The 21,323-nt window shown below is 39.6% G+C and overlaps 1 protein-coding gene across 3 annotated transcripts in view; it reads left to right on the top strand.

Annotated features, from left to right (window-relative positions):
* ahi1 (Abelson helper integration site 1) overlaps positions 1-21,323 on the top strand; it is a 111,023-nt gene that overhangs the window by 86,409 nt on the left and 3,291 nt on the right. For 2 of the 3 annotated variants that reach the window (XM_007893016.2, XM_042333310.1), the window contains exons 23-26: positions 10,835-10,903; positions 14,030-14,192; positions 14,319-14,416; positions 18,522-18,601. In XM_007893016.2, coding sequence (XP_007891207.2) covers positions 10,835-10,903; positions 14,030-14,192; positions 14,319-14,416; positions 18,522-18,601 — 410 coding nt within the window. Of the gene's footprint in view, positions 1-10,834; positions 10,904-14,029; positions 14,193-14,318; positions 14,417-18,521; positions 18,602-21,323 lie in introns of those variants that run through there. The other variant, XM_042333311.1, reaches the window with a different exon arrangement.

The raw sequence follows: 21,323 nt of genomic DNA, 5'->3' as shown, positions 1-21,323 counted from the left end.
TACAGTGTGTTGTAATATATCGTTGCATCATGCTGAACTTGGTTACCTCTTTCTAATGATAAGGTTTTTACACATGACTGAAATATTATTATAATGTTTAATTTGAAAATATTCAAATCAATAAGTTGATAGCTATGATACGCTGGTCATTAGATTGAATATTCTTTCTCCTGTGTATAACATACAGTGCTGAATCTGAGATATTTTACATTTTTTTATACTTTGATTGAATAAACAATGATCTCCCACTTTTATTTGTAAATATGAGAAGAAGTCCAACGTTCTGACAGAGTCAAAAGGAGATTAGAGAGACAGAGCTCTCTTATGTAGACAGTCTCTGTGTTTGTACACAGTCCCTGCTCCCTCCACAATACAGTAAATCTCACATTAGTCGTATCAGTTGGGACCATACATTTAATATGACTTATGCAAAGTATGAGTTATGTTAAACCTGCATACAATATAAACTCTTGAACGGGGCTTGGCCAGATGTACGACTTAGGCGAGTTTTGATGTGTACACCACAGACAGTGCTAACAACAGGATGCCCATCTTTGTTCGCAAAGTCTTCTGGTCCACAGTGCTTTTGTTAGTTTTTAAACATAGACTGATGAGTAAGGCTGTAAGAAAATCGAGGGCACAATTTGTTGCAGAAATTGCATTTTTTAATGCACACCAACTTTTTATGTTTGCTGCAACTTTAAAATGACAGCAATGAATGTGCTCCCCCATTCGACCACCCACCTGTCCATCAATCCATTCTGCACTCTCATTTGTCCATCTACCTGGCGGTAGGATGATCAAATGACAACTATCGGTAGGCTGATCCAATGAGAGAGTGAGCTGATTTGATGGACAGATGGTTGAGCCAATGGGAGTGAGTATTAACTGTTGGTACTTGAGCATGAACTGACCGCACCAAAACCACAATTTTAACAAACTGTGGCCAGAACTTTTGGACCAAAAAAATCACGACTTGTTACAGCCATACTGATGAGTATACCTAAAGGACCATAGCAACTGGGATCATTACAGCAACTGAAAATAAGAAAATTATTTTTTATTATTAATAATAATCCTTACATTTGATGCAGTGCTTTTTATCAGGAGGATGTCTTAAAGTACTTCAAAGGATATACTATAAAGTGTAGTGACTATATTTTCTAGTCAACCATATATAATGTGGATTGATTATATTGTATCAATATATTATTTTATTTGTATTTATTTTTGGTTCTGTTGCATCAGTTATGGCAGCGTGTGTGTATGTGACTTTCAACAACAACTTCCATTTACAACAACAACAACAAAATTACATTTGTAAAGCGCCATTCACATCAGGAGGATGTCCCAAGGCACTAAACAGGCAGGGATCAAGACCTGAGTGAGGGAGGGTAGGATTGGGTTGAGGGAGGGGAGAGAGGTAGGAGAGCGGCTGAAGGCAAAGTCGAAAAGAAGGGTCTTGAGTCTTGCTTTGAAGGGGGCAGCAAGGCAAAGGGATTTTGGGATGGAATTCTAAATGGTGGGGTCAAAGAGGCTGAAAGCCCGGCCACCGATGTTAGGACGGGTCCGGCGGGAGACATGGAGCAGGCCAGAGCCTGCTGAGCAGAGGGAGCAGACAGGTTGATAGGGGGTTAGCAGGTCAGAGATGTAGGAGGAGACAAAGTCATGTAGGGCCTTGAAGTTGAGAACGAGGATTTAGTAGTCTATCCTCTGAGGGATGGGGAGCCAGTGGAACCAGGCGAGGGTGGGGGTGATGGGATCGCGGAGCCTGGTGTGGGAGAGGACACAAGCTGCAGAGTTCTGGATGACCTGCAGATGGTGGAGTGAAGAGTTGGGGAGGCCGACAAGGAGGGAGTCTCGTAGTCGAGGCTTGAGGTGACGAATGCGTGTATGAGGGTTTCGGCAGCCTGAGGGGTGAGGCAGTGGCGGAGTTGGGCAATGTTGTGGAAGTGGGGGAAGGCAGAGCGGGTCATGGCATGGATATGAGGGAGAAAGGACAGTTGTGGGTCGAACAAGATGCCCAGGTTCCTGACTGGCTTGGTGAGATGGAGTGTGCACCGTAAATGCTGATGCTGCCAGTGCCTGCGATGCGGAGGCGCTGGCACAAGCCAATCAGGAGGGCCTCGGTCTTGTTGACATTCAGCTGTAGAAAGTTTGCTCTCATCCACAGACTGTCTGTCAGACAATCTGTCAGGACGTCAGTTGTTTTGGAAAATAGGGTGAAGTCAGAGAGATAGAGTTGTGTGTCATCTGCATACATGCGGAAGTTGACCCCATGTCTGCGGATGATGTCACCAAGTGAGAGTATGTAGAGGTTGAAGAGGAGGGGACCGAGGACAGAGCCCTGAGGAACACCACACAAGACTGTGCAGGGGTTGGAAGAGAAAACGTTGGTGGAGATAAATTGGAGTCCATAAGACGTAGGAGCAGGAGTAGGCCATTCGGCCCCTCAAGCCTGCCCCGCCATTTAATAAGATCACGGCTGATTTTCTAACTTAATTCCATTTACCCGCCCTATTCCCATAACCCTTAATCCCTTTATCCTTTGGAAATCTATGTACTTCAGTCTTGAATATGTTCAAGGACTGAGCATCCACAGCCTTCTGGGGTAGAGAATTCCACAAATTCACTACCCTCTGAGTGAAGAAATGTTTCCTCAACTCAGTTCGAAAAGGCTGACCCTGTAGAGTCCTGTAGCTCGGTGGTTAGAGCACTCGCTTTGCAAGCGAGAGACCTGAGTTCAATTCCAGGCAGGGCGAAACCTTGGGCAAGTTTCCTTACTCCACACGCCTAATAATAATCCCTCCAAAACCCAAAACAATAATAAATTGGTCATTTTCAATCTACGACTGTTTGTGGGACATTGCTGTGCGCAATTGGCTGCCGCGTTCGCCCACAAATATACAGTCAATTCACTTTACAATGTGTTCTGTGAAGCACTTTGGGACGTCCTCCCGACGTGAAAAGCGCTATATCAAATGCAAGGATTATTATTATTATTATTATTAATCTTGAGTCTATGACCCCTAGTTTTAGATTCTCCAACCAGGGGAAACAGTCTCACGGCATCTACCCTGTTAAGACCCTTAAGAATCTTATAGGTTTCTATAAAGATCACCTCTAATTCTTCTATAGTCTAGAGAATATAGGCCTAGTTTACTCAACCTATCCACATAGGTGAACCCCCTCATCCCAGGAACCAACCCAGTGAATCTACCCTGCACCCCCTCTAAGGCAAGTATGTCCTTTCTTGAATAAGGAGACCTAAACTGCACACAATATTCCAGGTGCGGTCTCACCAAGGCCTTATACAACTGCAGCAAGATTTCCCTACTCTTGTACTCTAACCCTTTTGAAACGAACGCCAACGTGGCATTAGCCTTCCTAGTTGCTTGCTGTACCTGCATAATAACTTTTTGTGACTGGTGTACAAGGACACCCAAATCCCTCCTGAACACTAACACTACCTAATAATCCGCTTTTCTATTTTTACTACCGAGGTGAATAACTTCACACTTCCCCACGTTATACTTCATTTGCCACCTTCTTGCCCACTCACCTAGCCTGTCTATTTCCCTTTGCATTCTTTGTGTGTCATCCTTACAGCTTACTTTCCCATCTATCTTCATATTGTCCACAAATTTAGATATGTTAAGTTCTATTTCCTCATCTAAATCATTGATATAGACTGTAAATAATTGGCCCGAGCACTGATCCTCGTGGCACTCCACAAGTCACATCCTGCCAATCTGAGAAGGACCATTTATCCCTACTCTCTGTTTTCTTCCTGTTAGTCACTCTCCAATCCATGCTAAGACATTGCCTTTAATTCCATGGGCTCTAATCTTATGCAACAGCCTTTTATGTTGCACCTTGTTGAATGCCTTCTGGAAATCCAAATACACCACATCTACTGGTTCCCCCCTATCTAACCTGCTAGTTACGTCCTCAACAAACTCTATAAGATTTGTTAAACATGATTTCCCTTTCATAAAGCCATGTTGACTCTGCCTAATCAGGTTATGATGAAATACGATGTCCCTAATTAAAGACTCTAGAATTTTCCTTACCACCGATGTCAGACTAATTGGTCTATAGTTCCCCATTTTTTGTCTCCCACCCTTCTTAAATATTGGCGTTACATTTGCAACTTTCCAAAAATGGGAACCGTTCCAGAATCCAGGGAATTTTGGAAGAACAAAAACAAAGCATCCACGATCTCTGCAGCCACCTCTTTTAAAACCCTTGGATGCAGGCCTTCAGTTCCAGGGGATTTATCGTTTTTTAATCCTATCAATTTCTCTAGTACTATTGGTTTACTGATGTTCATTTCTTTAAGTTCCTCACTAACATTAGCCTCCAGGTTCCCCTCTATTTTCGGCAAGTTTTCGGTGTCCTCTAACGTAAAGACAGAAATTAAATCATTGTTTAATGACTCTGCCATTTCTTTTTTCCCGTTATAATTTCTCCTGTCTCTGCCTGCAATGGACCCACATTCACTTTTGATAGTCTCTTCCTCTTTATGTACTTGTAAAAACTCTAGAATCTTTACAATCTGTCTTTATGTTCCTCGCTAGTTTACCCTCATATTTCATTTTCTCCCTCTTAATCAGTTTCTTGGTTTTCCTTTGCTGTTCTCTAAAGCCCTCCCAATCCTCAGGTTTACTGCTCTTTTTGGCAGTATTATAGGCCTCTTCTTTTATTTTTATACTTTCCCTAACTTCTCTCGTTAGCCAAGGTTGAACCAATTTTCTCGTGGTATTTTTATTTTTCAAGGGAATATGTGATCGCTAGGAATTATGTATTATATCTTTAAACGTTTGCCATTGCTGGACTACCATCATATTTTTTAATCTAATTTCCCAGTCTATTTTAGCCAAATCTTCTCTCATACCTGCAAAGTTGGCTTTATTTAAATTTAAGATATTCAACTATATCACTCTCTAACTTAATACTAAATTCCATCATGTTATGGTCACTCTGCCCTAGAGGAGCCTTAACTTCCAGATTGCTGATTAGCCCTATTTCATTACACAAAACAAGATCTAAGATAGCCTGTTCCCTGTTTGGTTCCCCAGCATGTCGTTCTAGAAAACTATCTCTAATGGATTCTGTAAACTCATCCTCCTATTTACTTTTGCCAATTTAGTTTTCCCAGTCTATATGAAGATTGAACTCACCCATGAAGATTGAATACCCAGTGTATTCTCCTTGCTACATGCTCCTCTAATTTCCTGATTAATACCCTGCCCAATACTGTAACTGCTGTTTGGGAGTCTATAAACTCAATAAACAAATGTTGAAACGTTTAATTGAAATATTAAACATTTTTGCTTATCATTAGGGGTTTTTGTGTGTCCAAATTACATTTTAGGCATGTAGCATCAATGAACTCGGTGTGCTGAAATCATTTAAATGGGTTCATACTTGTCAAATGGTTATAGCTATTTACAAAATAAAGTTGTAATAATGCACAAAATATTTTAACTTGCATGCTATACTTATGAAATAATTTAATTTGAATTCTGTTCATTAGCACTATCATATTGTGGATTTATGGTTGATAGCTAAAGGGGGAGATTGTATTAAAATAGATCAACTTCTGAAACTCTTGTGCCCTTGTTATATTTAACAAAACATTCAATATTTTTGTACATGCTCTATACAAGATAGCAACTATATTATTTTGAATATTTATTTGAATCCAGACTCTATGAAAGAATATTTTGAGCTTGATGGTTTGAGCAACCGTAACACAATATAGTTTAAGAATTTGCATTGACTGCAGCCGAGCACTATATATGAAAAAAAAGTAGTCTGGTAATTATTAACTGCTAAAGATTGTATTGTCAGCTTCACCTGCATCATTCTTTAATGATCTCCAATGTGGTTAAAGCACTTTTGACTGCCACCTCATCGATCAGTGATCACGTCTTAGCACTGTACGATTCTGGAACATTTAGCCATTTTAGTGTTGAAGTGAGTCATTTTCTCACCCATGCACAGAGACACGCGCGCTCTCTGTCTCACACACTCTCTCTGTCTCACTCTCTCTGACAGCTGAAACTGCTTAGTCTAGTTTCAGTGATTGTGCACACGTGAGTAAGCATTTCCATTACTGGGGGATTTCTTGAATCTGCCTTTGGAAAAAGTTTACAGCAAGAAGATTCCTGGAATCTACCAGTAGTGACATGTAGGAGTAAAAGAAAAAGTTCTTGCTGAGTGAGAAAGCAAGATGACAACATAGCAGGAAGAAAAATCATCTTAAGGGTTCACAGCAGGAGTTAGAGCCAACGGATGGTGACTCAAGTGGAAGAACCCAGAAATGATGTAGCGGGAGATAGATCTAAGAAGTGACACAGCAGAAGGAGAGGAACAATTTTTTTAAGGTTCCCCTGGTAACCTTTAAACAAAAACACCATCAGGTATAATACTAAGCCATACAAGTCAGAAGATGGAAGGTTTGAATTGAAGTCTTGTTATCTAATCTGAGGTAAGGAAAGAGTAAAGAGTGCTAAAGTTAAACTTAATACCCCTGAGCTAGAAAAAAAATTGTGATTCATCCTCCTGATTGCTATCTAGTGAACCTCATGAAAAAATACTTAGGTCCATATCACTGAGCAAGGATCAGAATTGGTGGCAATCACATTGACTCTGTGCTGAAAGATGGCTATTTTGTTTTTGAAGTTGCATCCTGGGCCTATGAAACCACACTCCCAACAACAGAGGAGGAGGGAAGAAGATATGCAAAATAAAAGCAAAAAGGCTTGTGTTCCCATGATCATTTAAGTTAAATGTATGTAAATCGATTTAATTTAAATTAATTGTATTAGTTTTGCCTCGCTGTGGCATGGGAAGAGTACCCTTAAAATGTAATAGAATCCTAGTTACGGTTTCCCTTTTTCCCCCAGCATCTCAAAGCGCGTCACAAGATATGCTGTAAAGTGGATTGACTTGTGTTTGGGAGAAAAACACGGCAACCAGTTGGACGCAACAACAAAATACATTTGTATAGCTCCTTTCACGTCAGGAAGACGTCCCAAGGCGTTGGAGCAATATACCCACAAACAGCCATGGAATTAATGGTCACTTTTATCTAAGGGATTGTTGGCCAGAACACCTGGAGAAACTCCCTTATTTTTTCAAATAGTGCTATGGGATCTTTAATACCCACCTAAACAGGCAGATGAGACCTCAGTTTAACGTTTCATCCAAAGGATGGCAGCTCCGACAATGCAACACCACACAGGTCTGCATTGGCATTAGGCTGTGTGATTCCTAGTCCAAATGTGGAGCATGAACCCTCAACCTTCTGACTCAGAAGTGAGAGTGCTACCACTGAGCAAAGCTGACATACAATGGCAAATCAAGTACAATGTGACCATTTTGTATTCTTCAGCTTTCTGTGTACAAATACACAGAGATTAGCTACACTTTACAGAAAACTCTGAAATACTTTGAGGTAATTTGATGGGATAAAGCACTATATCAGATTACAAGGAATTCTTGTTATCCTACCTAGTTAATACATGAAAACTTAAGAATGCATTTTTAAAATTTGTTATAAATAATTCTATAACACCTATAACATTGAATGTCTCAAATCTCATAAAATTTCTGTAGTTATTGACTATTTGTAGACAATATCAACAAAATAAGGTGCATACTCATTCATTTTCACACCTCTATAGCTTAATTCCCACCCCCATTGGAAAATATAATCTCAATCTCAATTGGAAAAATGCTGAGTTTGATATCTAAGGGTAATAACACACTGTATCTCAATAACATTTCAGGTATTTGTTCCAGTGATATGATGCTAATTTAAATGAATTTCAAGTGTTTGTGTCAGGATGGTGCACGTCCAGATGTCCAGCAGTAGTGCTGTATATCCTTTAGTGAAATAAAATTGCTTTTTGGTAGAATATACAATGTTATATATCAATTTATATCAAAAAGTGACAAAGATAACCAGAGGACTACAGACCGATAGTCCTAATTTCCCTATCTGTTGTAGGAAAAACCTTGGAGGGTGATCTGCAGAGGGAATAGTGACATACCTAAAGATGTGTAGAATTATAAGACAGAGTCAACCTAACTTTATGGAAAGGGGATTATTCATTACAAATCAAGTGGACTTTAAGGATGCACTTGATTAGTCATGAATCTTGGGTTTGCACCCAAACTGCGGGATAAATCAGAAGATTGGGGTTCAAGCCCCAAGACTTAAACTCACTGTTTAGACTGATACTTCAATACAGTGCTGGATCAAAATTGCATTAGCTATGTTTTGGGTGAATCAAGAAACTCAGGCCCATCTTCCAGTTCAGGTGGATATTAAAGATCGCATGATAGCATTTGAAAAGAAAAGAGAATTTCTCCCATTGTCCTGGCCAAAAATCCTCCAGATAAAATTAGGCATTCAACTTCATGGTTGTTTGTGGCATATTGCTGTGTGTAAGTTGACTGCCACTTTCACCTGCATATACAGTCACTGCACTTTACACTAAATCCTGTGAGACGATTTGATGACATGGTAGAATGTCGTATCTTGCACAGTTTTTCTTAATATATATATATAATGTGAATTGACTATTGTTCGTGGGGAAATGCGGCAGCCAATTGCGCACAGCAGTGTCCCACAAACAGGCTTGGATTGAAGTGACCAATTTTTTTGAAGCAATTGTTACTCCCGGGAAAGCGATCCGCCAATCGACAAACAACCGGGCTCCTACTTACCACTAGGTAAACAGAGGTGTTTAGGGTAAGGAAAGTTGCTCAACATTTTGCCCTGCCGGGAATCAAACACAGGTCTCTTGTTTGCGAGGTGAGTGCTCTAACTACAGAGCTACAGGACTTCCAAAATGATTTGGAAGTGGGGACAAGTTGACGTTGGAGAGACAAGTTCCCTCCCCACCTAGTTAACTTTGGGAGGTGTTTTGATACGTCCCCTTGACATATATAAATTGGTGGTCGTGTTTGTACAGTGAAAGGCAATTGAATTGACAGTTGGAAATACATTTCAAAGAGTGACTGGGAATGTTCACATTTGAAAAAAGGTTCAGGGAGATCTTATTGAAATATTCAAGGTCCTAAAAGGTATAAATAAAGTGAACTCTAATAATGACTTCTTGGAAGATTTTCGTGAAGGAGATTAATGTTATACAATCCTACATACTGAGCCAGAGAATTATCTTGCTTTTTTGCTGGGTTAGCAGAGAATCAAAGACACAGGTGAGAGAAAAGGAGAGAGATTGGTGAAGACGTGCAAAGCAAGGCAGCTGGGGCAGGAGATGATTGAGTGGAAAAGAAAGCATTGAACAAGGTTGATTGTGGACACAATGAAGTCTCACATTTTAAGTTGCAGGTAAAGATGTAAGGAACATGGGAGGAAGGAAATAGATGATGGAGCAGAGAAGTTTATATCTAATGCTACATCCTCCAATGCTGTTCTCAAGCAAATGGTTATCCAGTTTGGGTTCCTCCTGACGTGAAAGGCACTATACAAATGTAATTTGTTGTTGGAAATCTTCGCTCAATGTCAATGTTTATGCAACCTTGCTATGCTCTTGTTTGTTTATGGAAGTTGAGTGAATGAGGAATTAATGTTGGATTACTTATCTTCCTCATTCTTTGAAATAAGTTCAACTTCCACATTCAAAAAGTCCTGCACAGTCTTTATATCAATTCTGTTTTTCAGATGAAACTGTGTTTTTTAATAGGCCAGTGTGAAAGTTCGGATCTGTGATATATTAATTAACAAAATTGCAAATTATTATCATTACATTGAAAGATGTTCTCAAATGCGATTTGATTATGTTCATCGAATCTATGAATATAACCCCCCCAATCACAATGGCCTGGCTCACCGGATCACAGTATAGAGTGCCAGTTTGTGAAATACCAACCTTCGGGTACACATATTAAGATGGGGGGAGTGGGGGAGCTTAGTTACATCCATGTACCAGGGTTATCTTTAGTTTCAATGATGATAATTATCACACTTGATATAGCACATTATTATATATATAGGCTTGACTATGCTAACTCCCTGCTTGCTGGATTTCCCAACTCTTCCCTCCACAAACTGCAGATTATTCAGAAGTCTGCAGCTCGTATCCTCTCTCGCACTAATCTCCATGAGCAGATCACCACAATCCTTGCCCGACTCTGCTGGCTCCCCATCACCCAAAGGATCGAGTTGAAGATCCTCATCCTCACCTTTAAAGCTCTCCACGTTTTGCTCCTCCCTTTCTCTACGACCTAATAAACACTACCAACCTGTCTGCCCAGTGGGCATTGGCCTGCTCCCTGTTCCCTGCCCTATCTGCTCCACCATCGATAGTGAAGCCTTCAGCCTTTCTGCCCTCACCTCTGCCTCGCCTTCTTCAAGGGCTATTTCAAGACCTTCCTTTTTGACTTTGCCTTCAGTCATCCTCCCACCCCCATCCTCCTTGCCCTCCACCCCTCTTGGCTCTAATCCACAGCTCAAGTGCAAACCTTCACTGTCCCATGCCTTGAGCTTCCTTCCAATGTGAAAGACGCTATATAAATGCAATTTATTATTTGTTGTTATTGTTGTTATCACATCAAGATGTCTCAAAGTGCTTCACAGAGTTTTTCCTGTAAAGTATGCAATTGCTATTGGCAAGTACGTTAAAGAGGTTATCAAAAATTGATTTTTTTAAAAAAAACATAATTTCCCAGAATCATCAAATCAAACTGCTTTGTTGTTGTATAGTACAATATTGAGTTAGGACTTATTGCCATCATTGGTTTTATGGGACTCAGAATTTTTTATGTTCAAACCTCTGTTTATTTTTGCCCTCAGACTTACTCATATCCTGCAACGCCATTATACAAGGTAGAGGTGGTTTCCAGTGCACCAGTACAAGAAACTGTAAGTAGGCATTAGTCTTTGAATGGTAGTATCAGGTGGTTCTGTTGATTATCTACATCCAGAAAAGGCTGTTACCAATTCCTGAGAAAAGGCAGTTTTCCCCATACACCTGGCTGGTATATTCTTTTCCTCTTTTGTAATATAAATTTTCAAAGAGCCAGTACACACTTGATGGGCTGAATAGCTTTAATAATAATCAATAATCCTTGCATTTGATATAGCGCTTTTCACGTCGGGAGCGACTTCTGTTTTTGTTCCTTTTTGTACTCCATTTAAACTGTGAGGAATTATAATAATAGCTGCATTTGATATAGCACCTTATCATATCATTGAGATGTCTCAAAGTGCTTCACAGGATATACTGCAAAGTGTGTAGTTTGGGTCAAAATGCAGCAGCCAGTTGTCCCACAACGGCAATGTGCCACAAACAGCCATGGAGTGCATGACTCCAATTTCTTTTGGAGGATTGTTGGCCAGGACAAGAGGAGAAACTCCCTTCTCTATTCGAATAGTGCCATGCGATCCTTTAATATCTGCCTGGACAGGCAGACAGGACCTCGGATAATGTCTCATCTGAAGGATGGCACCTCTATCAATGTAGCACACCCCCAGCACTGCACTAGAGCATCAATCAGACATACCTGCTGGGGGTATTTTGCTAGTGAATCTATTCTTCTATTTCACACGTGGAATTAAACAATACTTTTAATTTGTTTTCAAATCTGCATATTTCCAAAACAATAAGATTAACATTAAGACACTAAAAATATCTGCAACCATATAATAATAATAATCCTTGCATTTGATATAGCGCTTATCACGTCGGGAGGACGTCCCAAAGCGCTTCACAGAACACACTGTAAAGTGAATTGGCTGTATATTTGTGGTGGAACGCAGCAGCCAATTGCGCACAGCAATATCCCACAAACAGTTATGGATTGAAAATGACCAATTTATTATTATTTTGTTTTTTTGGAGGGATTATTATTAGGCGTGTGGAGTAAGGAAACTTGCCCAAGGTTTCGCCCTCTGCCTGGAATTGAACTCAGGTCTCCCGCTTGCAAAGCGAGTGCTCTAACCACTGAGCTACAGGACTCCGCTTTCTGTGTTGTACATTTCTATGGTTTATCTAATTCTATGGATGGAGTAGTTGTTGCCACTTCTAACAAACTCTGATAAGCTATCTGCAAAGTAACTAGGTGGATTTCCTTTTTTTACTGTGTTACACATCAGAGAACCAAAAGAAGAAATATGTAAGTTGTTTCACAGAATGTTTTAGAGAATACATCACAGTAAATCTTCCTGATGCTCCCGTTTGCTTACTGGAAGTATTTTATGTGATTATCATAATGTGTGTATTGTGAAGAAGGGGAATTCTAGCATCTGTAGTTAGTTGTATACTATGTCTTTTACATTTTTTTGAATATAATGACTCAATGAATTAGTGTTCACTGTGTGGCTTAAAAGCACGTCCATAAGACAGTGGTATATATGATACCGTGCACTGGAAAAAACACCATCACACCTTCAAGGAAGAGCATCTCCTCAAAGGAGCCCATGGTGCCATCTTGACTCAGTTGGTAGAACTCTTGTCTCTGAGTCACAAGTTGGCTGTTGTGTTCACTTACAAGCTGAACAGTCATTAAGTACACTTTACAGTAAATCCTATGAAACACTTTGATGTAAGAGGCACTATATCAAAAGCAAGGATTATTATTATTATGTATGTCATGCCAACTCACAATAACTCTGTTCTGACTTGTGATCTTATCAGAGTCAAAGTTTTACTGGTTGGCCTGACATAAGTTGGTTTCTCTGGAGGATACACATTTTATGCCCCAAAGTGGTATTTGTAGTGTCGTTTTCCCAAAGGGCATTTGGAACCCTTAATATGATACTAAATGATAGATCACGGGATTATACCTGCAATTCCTCTTGCTGTAAATTCACAATTTTAATAAGCTATTAGATGAGATGTATGGGTGGATTCTGGGCCCTTCTCTGCAGACAAAAAATCAGAAGATTTTGCCTTTGTTTGTGCTGCTTGTAACTGCTGGCTCAAGGGTGGCATTTGCACGCACATTGAAACAAGTCACATGCATATCTTTCCATCAGGAAATTACTGTCTGATATAAGAATTGTACTAAAAGGGGGAGAGAATTTATTTTTTACAACATAGAGAAAATTAGTAAAAAGACAATTTTTAAAAAATTTACTAAATTAATTTGTAAATTAAGTGTTTCAGTTTTCCAGGTTCCTTGGTAATGTGCTGATTTTCAAATTTCATATTTATATATTACTGACACTTTCAGTATGACGGTGTTTCCTCATAATGATCATTGAATGTACAGCTGTCATGTAACTTTTATTTGCAAGATATTATTAGTGCTAAAAATCCCACTCAGACTTTCCAAAATGTATCAATGTGTGATTGGGAATTAACCTTTTGAGTACAAGTTTCAGTGTGCACGCATTTATTTTTTATCAAGTAGCAGCTGCAAAAAAGCACTCAAAGGGTTAAACTGTGCTGCTCTGTCAATGAGAGCTGTTTGATCTGTAATTTTGGAAAATAGCAGTGCCTGTCTTGCAACATTAAAACTACTCGATGTTTTTCATTACATTGCTGTTTCAGTTGAAAGTGTAGTTTTGTCATTTTTTGAAAATGTGTAGAAACTTTCACAAGTAGAATTTCAATAACAGCAACTTGCACTTATGTAGCGCCCTCCATGCAGGGTAGTGTCTCAGAGTGCTTAACAGTGGCGAAGTTGATTGGTTTTAGGTTGATTGGTTTTAGGCATAGGGTTTTGGTGTTAAATTCTTAGAACATTTGCAGGTGAGGCTACAATTAATGTTTAATAAGTTATCATTAACACAACAGCAGATGTTGTAAAGCTATCTTCTCAAAGTGGAATGTTTAACCATCTCTTGAATCCCATGGCCCTTTATCTCACAACTCCTGCTATGTTCCCACCACCCCTATTTCCATCGACAAAACCCTAGACAGCCTCAAGTCTTACCATAATGCAGCTTTGGTTTCAGCTGCCTTGCTGCAGGAGGAAGTTAGTGTTGGGGGTTTCACTCTGTGGCATAGTTGTGATAAAACTGTGGCGGTCTTATCTCTCTTAGGTCGTAGCTCTTTATGACTACACAGCGCATCGATCAGATGAGCTAACCCTTCAGCGCTATGACATTATCCAAGTGCTCTACAAAGATAATGAGAACTGGTGGTTTGGTAGACTGGCCAATGGACAGCAGGGCTATTTTCCAGCGAATTATGTGGCTGATGCAAGTAAGCTTTTGGCTTCCTCTTCTCTTTTATTAGTACTGGGATAGAGAATGTGAGATTTTTTTTCTGTTTAAAAAAAACTAAAATAATTTAATGATCATGTTAAGTATGGGACTTTTTAACAAACAGGAATTCCTGAAGAAGAGCTTACGAATAACGAGGACCATAACCCTGTGGTACCAAATGGCAACGATGAGGTAGAGGAGAGGTCGCCAACCCCAACCAAGGTACATAAGTTGATCAAACTCAGTGATTAGAAGGAATGTTCTGATTTGGTGAGTGGTCACAGCAGTTCCTTATTTATTCATCTGTAGAATGAATCATCAGTAATGTGGGGGAAAATCCTTTCATGGTCATCCTTCCTGGATGTCACTACTTCAAAACTCTGAAGAATTTGGTTCTGTTTTTTCTTCTTTTGAAGAGCAGAACGTTTTGTAAAGTTAATGATGGTGACCTGTATGCCACCATCTGTGATCATGGTATTGCAAAGTTAGCCAGAATTCAACATCAGAATTCAGGGAATGGATGTGTGGGATTTGTCTGTTATTCTATCACAAAAATACTTGGGTGAAAATCGTGACCCGTGTTGTGTTCACTGTTAAAAGTAAACGCAACCTGTTGATTTCTGAATCATTCACTGATCTGCAGACATGTTTGGGCCAGAAGCCAGCCATGCTATGCATTGAACTGAGAGTCAGAATGCAGAATTGGACATAAACATGATTAAAAACACAGCTTTTAATCAGTCCCCAGCACCACGTCCTGTGGGGCAGCAATCCAATATGCAGTGAGCAGTACAGCTGGCTTCAATCCCAGAGTTGTGAGTTGGGGAGAGGGTATAGTTGATAGTTAATTAACCAGTCACTTTTACATCAATGTGGTAATTCACATCGGTTTCAAGTAGTACATCATAGGTTGCAATTTCAATCCCATTGGATGTTTGCATTTTGTACACCTGAAAACTTTGCCTGCAATTGAGAAGTCCACGTGATTTCTAAATTGTAAGTAAGAAAGCAGATGAGTGTTTTTATATTAGCTTCATTTAATATCTCACACAAGCAAACAAATTAATTGTTTTGATGCTTATCGTTTTTAGATTATATGAAAGCCTTTTAAACAAGCCTTTTAACATTACTTAAATCCTGCACACCAGAAATTGAGGTTATGTTTGCTGATATCTGTGTGAAGAACCAAGGTCTGTAGTGGAGGACTCCCCAGAAGTTGTAAGAAAAACAGGAACAGGTTATACAGCCCATTGAGCAGCCTTCACAGCCTTTTTTGAATTTAGCTGTACTTTATACTTTTTATCTTGTTTCCCCACTTGTCTCCATATCTCTTAATACATTTTAAGTGGGGTCTCCTTGGAGCTAAACAAGGTGACATGCCTGGAATGTCGGAATTGAGCCAACCCTCTGTGGTGCTCTCGGTAGTCCGGGTCCTGAGCCAGGCCAGGATCCGCAGTATTCCAGGGCACTGCTGATAACAGCACAGCCAGTCTGGCTCATCAGCAGGACCTGGAAGGGGAGACCAGGCACTGGTCTCCCATTCAGCTCCTGTTAACCCTGCAAGTCAAAGCCCCAAAGTGCAGAGTGGTCCTATCTGAACAAGCAGCGGGAAAGCTCGCCAGACAGCAATATCAATAATAATAATAAAGCTATGTGGTTTTAGCTGGTTAGACTCCAGCAGTACCTCCACACACACTCTTGGGTCCCCAAGCCTTGGCTCTTGCCAACCTGCGCCTGCCTAATACTTTCCGGAATTAAGTAATTAGGATGTATCCCTCCAGGGAGAATGCACTTTCCATTCCAACAATTTATCTGGGATTTCCATGTGTAGGTGGGATTCATGGAAATCTCAGCTTGGTTTGGCTACAATGGTTTGGCACGGTGATGGGTGATTGGTTTCAGCATGTGTCAGACACCCGGCTGACCTTAAAAAAAGCACTCCCTAACTGTACATCTCTGGCACATCTTTACTTCGTCTCAGCTGCTTTCTTTACTCAGCCTTCTGCACGCCCTCCACCCTATCTGTGGGCTTTCAGCCATTCTGCCCTTGCTTTCTGGAGTCCATCCAACTTGCTCCCTCCCTCCCCTTATTCAAGGCTCATCTCAAGACATAACTCTTTGACTGTGCTTTTCGTCATCTATCCCCTCCTCACCCCTTCAGCTCCCACCCTCATCTTGGTTGCCCACCCAGCAGTGTCAGTCAGTTCAAGATGTTCTTCCAAAAGCACGATATAAATGTAAAGTATAAATGTAAAGCTCCCTCTTAAACACCTCAATCAATTCTTCATTTCTGACGATCTGTCCTCCCGACGTGAAAGGGGCTATACAAACGTAATTTTATTGTTGTTGAGGTAGTTTGTTCCACAATTCTAAAGCTAAGCTTGAACTTTAAAAGTCAGAAAGTTGCGGAAAGAAAGTAGGACTAAGGGAAGTAAAGAGTTGCATAGTTTTGAATTCCTGGGACAAAATATGTTGGAAGAGGAGATGGTGATTTATGGTGATCATTGAAAGGTCCTCAATACACACACCCATGATTCTGCCTTTCTGAATCCTTTTACATAGACAAATATTGGGCATCCCCTTGTTCACTTTTGCTATGTTAGTGTTCTTTATTCTGCTACTCACAAACCTTCACATATCCAAGTTTATCACAGCTTCCTAAAAGCAACTTTGAGAGGCATATCAACAACTACAGTTAACAGCTAAAGAAAATTGGTAAATTTGGTAAATAGTTATACCAGCTATGCTTGTTTTCACTGATGATTTTATGTTGCTGGCAGATTTGTCTATGAATCTCTTGGATTTTACTGAACATCTTGAACTATGATTTAAACCAGCAGGATATGATAATGGTGGCCTCAAGTACAGTATTAAGATTATGGTTCAAGGGGAGACCTAGAAGGTATTGATCTGTCCCAGATTTTGATGAGGATGTCATTGGAAACAATTTTTCAGGATTATGCTGAGAGTTAATTCCTCGGATACTTCGTTTTCCTTGAAGAGAGAAAAAAACCTCAAACGTTCCACCATTAGGATGTAATTGCTTTCTCAAACTGTCACAGAATTTTCTGTGAATTGCAGCCATTGAGACAGGGAACTTTTAAGGACGCCATATTCCCGGGTAACTGAAATCTGCTGTACTCATTCAAACCAACCAACCGTTTTGACTTGAACTTTACAATGCCCCTAGAGGATATTATTTCCATTGTGGAGTCTTCCATCTAAAAGTAATCATTAACCTCAAAGTACTGTTTTGCTATTTTCCATAGTAATAAGAGACCAACATCAATGATGCCTCCAACTGCTCCCCTCCTACAATCCTGCACAGTGCGGATTGGTCTTATCCCATGCCTTCCACATACTACTGCAGAGAACACCTTGATAATCCTTGCAAATAATCCTTGCATTTTGATATAGCGCCTTATCACATTGTTGAGACATCTCAAAGCGCTTCACAGAATATACTGTGAAGTGAATTGACTATCTTTTATGTGCGAAATGAGGCAGCCAATTGTGCACAGAAGTGTCTCACAAACAGTCGTGGATTGAGTGACCAAATTATTTATTTTTATTTACTATTTTCTTTCGAAGGGATTATTACCCCCAGAAAGCGATCTGCCAAACGACTAACAACCGCTTATTATTATTATTATTGCTAGGTAAGCAGAGACTTGCGGAGTAAGGAAACTTGCCTAAAGTTTTGCCTTGCCTAGGACTTGAGCCGTGGTCCTGTCACTTGCGAGATGAGTGCTCTAACCAATATACTACAGGATTCCACTTGATACTCTATTGGGTAATCATTTTGTGCAAGTGTGAATAAATACCTTTGTGTTTCTATTTTGCAAACCTTTTTCACATGGAACTTGGTTAAAATCTTGAGTTTGTTTTTTCTCAATGTATGTAATTATAGAACATACAGAATGTTAGAATCAATTTTGGTACACGGAAAAGGATTTTCTTTTATTGTGGTGGGAAAGTACTTCTGCAGTTCTGCAAGTGTTAATAAAAATAACGCATGAAAATTTAAAATATGGCCCCAGGTGTATTTACCAGTTGTCTGTACTGTTTTGGTTTTCCCTCAGTATGTAAAGTGGTATCTCCTGTATCATGGGAAAGGTAGAAGGCTTATTGTTTTTCTCTGAGCTTGTAGATTGTAACCACACACGGGTGTATCTTCGGGGCAAACAAGTTCAACTTTTCAAACAAGCTGCATACATTCCAAGTACAGGAAGCCTGTGGCTTTACATATGTGTCTAAAGAAAAAAAGTGTGAGCCCACCCTTCCCCCTCCCCTTCTTTTCACTGATCCACCTTTTGTTCTCCTACAGATGTCAGCAGTCATCAGCAAGGCAGGGGAGCTGAAGCTCATTGCTGAGTATGACACAGATACAGAATCACCTGTGAAACCGTAAGTAACACCATTTCAGATCAACGCATATCAAATCTGAGCAGCTTTCAGTTTTACTAAGAAATATAAACAGTGTTTCCTCGAACTATTTCCAAATTAGAAGAAAGCTGTTCGCAGCATACAAACATCTGGGATGGTGGTGTGGTAAGGGCCTGATATCAGCAAGGTTCAAGTGATGCCTGTAACCAGGCAAGGATTTATGGGAATATAGAAATATTGAATGGACAACCCTGAAACAGGGCACTTGGCACATCAAGTGATATTCAATGGCAGTGGTATTTTTCTCTACGTGAGCCACTGAGTCTAATCCCACTCTCCTGATTGCTCACTGTATGCCTGTACTGCTACCTTTAATGATCTTCTCAAATAACTGATTTATTAAATAACTTTCACAAAGTCTTGAAGCATTTTATAGAGAATAATTGGTAATTAGGTGAATCTTATGATGTAGGCAAAGAATGCAGCAATATTCTCCAAACAGCTTGCATTTATATAGCGCCCTTCATGTAACATAATGTCTCGGAGCACTTCACAGATACAGATAGATGCTGAGCAAAGTAAGGGGGGGAAGATGATTGTAGACTCCGTCAAAGAGGTTTTGAGGTAGGATGAATAAAGGGCCAAGCAGAAGTATGGGGTAAGAGATGATCACACAGTTGAGGCGGTGCTAGGGCACAAACGGATTTATGGCTCACTTTTAAATACCACCATAACCTCAGGACCTCACTTTTCAACTGTGCTTTTGGCTAGCTTTCTCCATCCATCCTCAGCTCTCCCTTCTTGGTTCCCAGTCAGCTGTGTGAAGCGCTTTGGGATCTCTTCCCAGTGTGAAAGGCGTAATATAAATGTAAATTGTTGTTGTCTTGAATGCCTCAACTCCAAACTCTTCCCTGAACTTTCATGAATCAAATATGAACTTCAAAGAACTATTCAATTTTTGGAAGGAGAGAGAATGAACATCAATAGTAACATTGTGTCTTGTTTACAGCAGCATGAGTTCGAACCACACTCATCTTGTTCATACCTCAGTGTGAATAAAACATCATTAAACAATGAAACAATGGTCCCTCAGAAATCTGCTAACCTTTATCCTTACCATCTTTTGCATAGAAATATTTGTGGCTAGGACAATTTTTTTAAATTATCACACTGAAAATAACTTGATGGTTGAATAAAACTTATTGAATTCCAGTTTGTTAGCGGAAGGCTCCTGCAAATGTTCTGTTTCAGTGTGGGAAAGCTACAGACTTGATTTCTGCCACCTACAAGCCAGCAATGGAGCTAAACTGACAGCATTGTGGCAGTAAGGTCCATAATTCAAATTGTTCCCACCTTTTCAAATAGAAGAACACTCAGTCTGCAGGAAAAGGAAAATAAGCACTACATTAAATAAAATTACCATAGGAAGTCACTTAAAATGTATTGGTATGCATTGCATTGGTCTCAAGTTAGAGTATAGGTATATCGGGCACCTTTTTTTTATGTGAGACACTGACAGTGTCATTTGTCAAATAATAACACGGACTGGAAAGATTCAGCTGAGTCATGTTTATGGTACAAATTTTATTTTGTTTTATTTTGTACCACAAAGCAATTCATTTTCTTTTTTCTCTCTTTTCAGGGGTCCAAGACGCTATTGTGCGTGAAGGGCCCTATAGAATTGCAAGAAGATGTAGGTCTCCTGTGCCGCATACCAGAGTAGTCAGTTATTTGCCATTCTCACAAGTTTGGCTAGTTTCTGCAGTTACCCCATCCCTTCCTATGGGGACATTTGTTTTTACCTCATTGGTTGCCCTCCACGTAGTATGAAGTATTGGGAAAGTGATTTTGTGAGGTATTGTGGCTAATACTGCATAAAGCAGTATCTTGGTGTACTAACTAACTAAAACTTCTAAATTAGTCTATTTTTGTTGTATTTCTTCACATATAATAAGCAAACTTTATATTAATTATAGTTGCTAAAGTATAATTCTAATACAGATTTTTTTAAATGCCACACAAATTAGGAACTGCTAACACTTCACAGGAAATAAAACTTAAGTTATGTTTTCTCACCTTCCAGTCACAGTGATAGAATTCTCTTGACTGTGTGTGTGTATGTTCGTGGACACACGAGAGCCAGCAAGTTCAAGTGTGAAAAAAGCTAAGAAACGATCATCAAATATATATTATCTCCATGTACTTACCCTTCACCTATTTTGCTTCCAGTCATCTTTTCCCTCCCAGTCGAGTTCCTAGTCAGAATTGTTGAGGGCTTTGAGATGTCCTCCCAACTTGAAAGGCACTATATAAATCTAGATTGTATTAGATGATCAGCAATGATGCACCAATTCTGTTAATGTTAACAAATCCATGATCCTACTACTTTTGTAGCTGAACAATTGCAGAAAGATTTTGTAGTTTATTCTGATGATATAATTTACCAAGATTACAGGAAGTACCTTGTTCAGGTAAACGTGTTGACTCTCATCCCAGTTTATAGTAGGCATAATGAATCAGTAAATAACTGACTATGCAACAAAGATATTAGTGTTTTCAAAGGAATATAAATCATAACCAACATTGCAATATTTACAATCCACAGCCATTTGAAATATTGTTTGTGTAGAAAAAAATGCACTACACTTTAAATATTTGTGCAAAATCTATGTACTCATGCTTTCAGTAAATATAGGTCCAGTAGAAAGGAGTTGCGTAGTACAACAAGTTCATTTTAGTATCG

Source organism: Callorhinchus milii, unplaced genomic scaffold (genome assembly GCF_018977255.1).
Source record: "Callorhinchus milii isolate IMCB2004 unplaced genomic scaffold, IMCB_Cmil_1.0 Scaffold3, whole genome shotgun sequence".
Lineage (NCBI taxonomy): Eukaryota > Metazoa > Chordata > Chondrichthyes > Chimaeriformes > Callorhinchidae > Callorhinchus > Callorhinchus milii.
The sequence above is the reverse complement of the archived record's forward strand: the minus strand, read 5'-3'. Positions and strand labels throughout refer to the sequence as shown.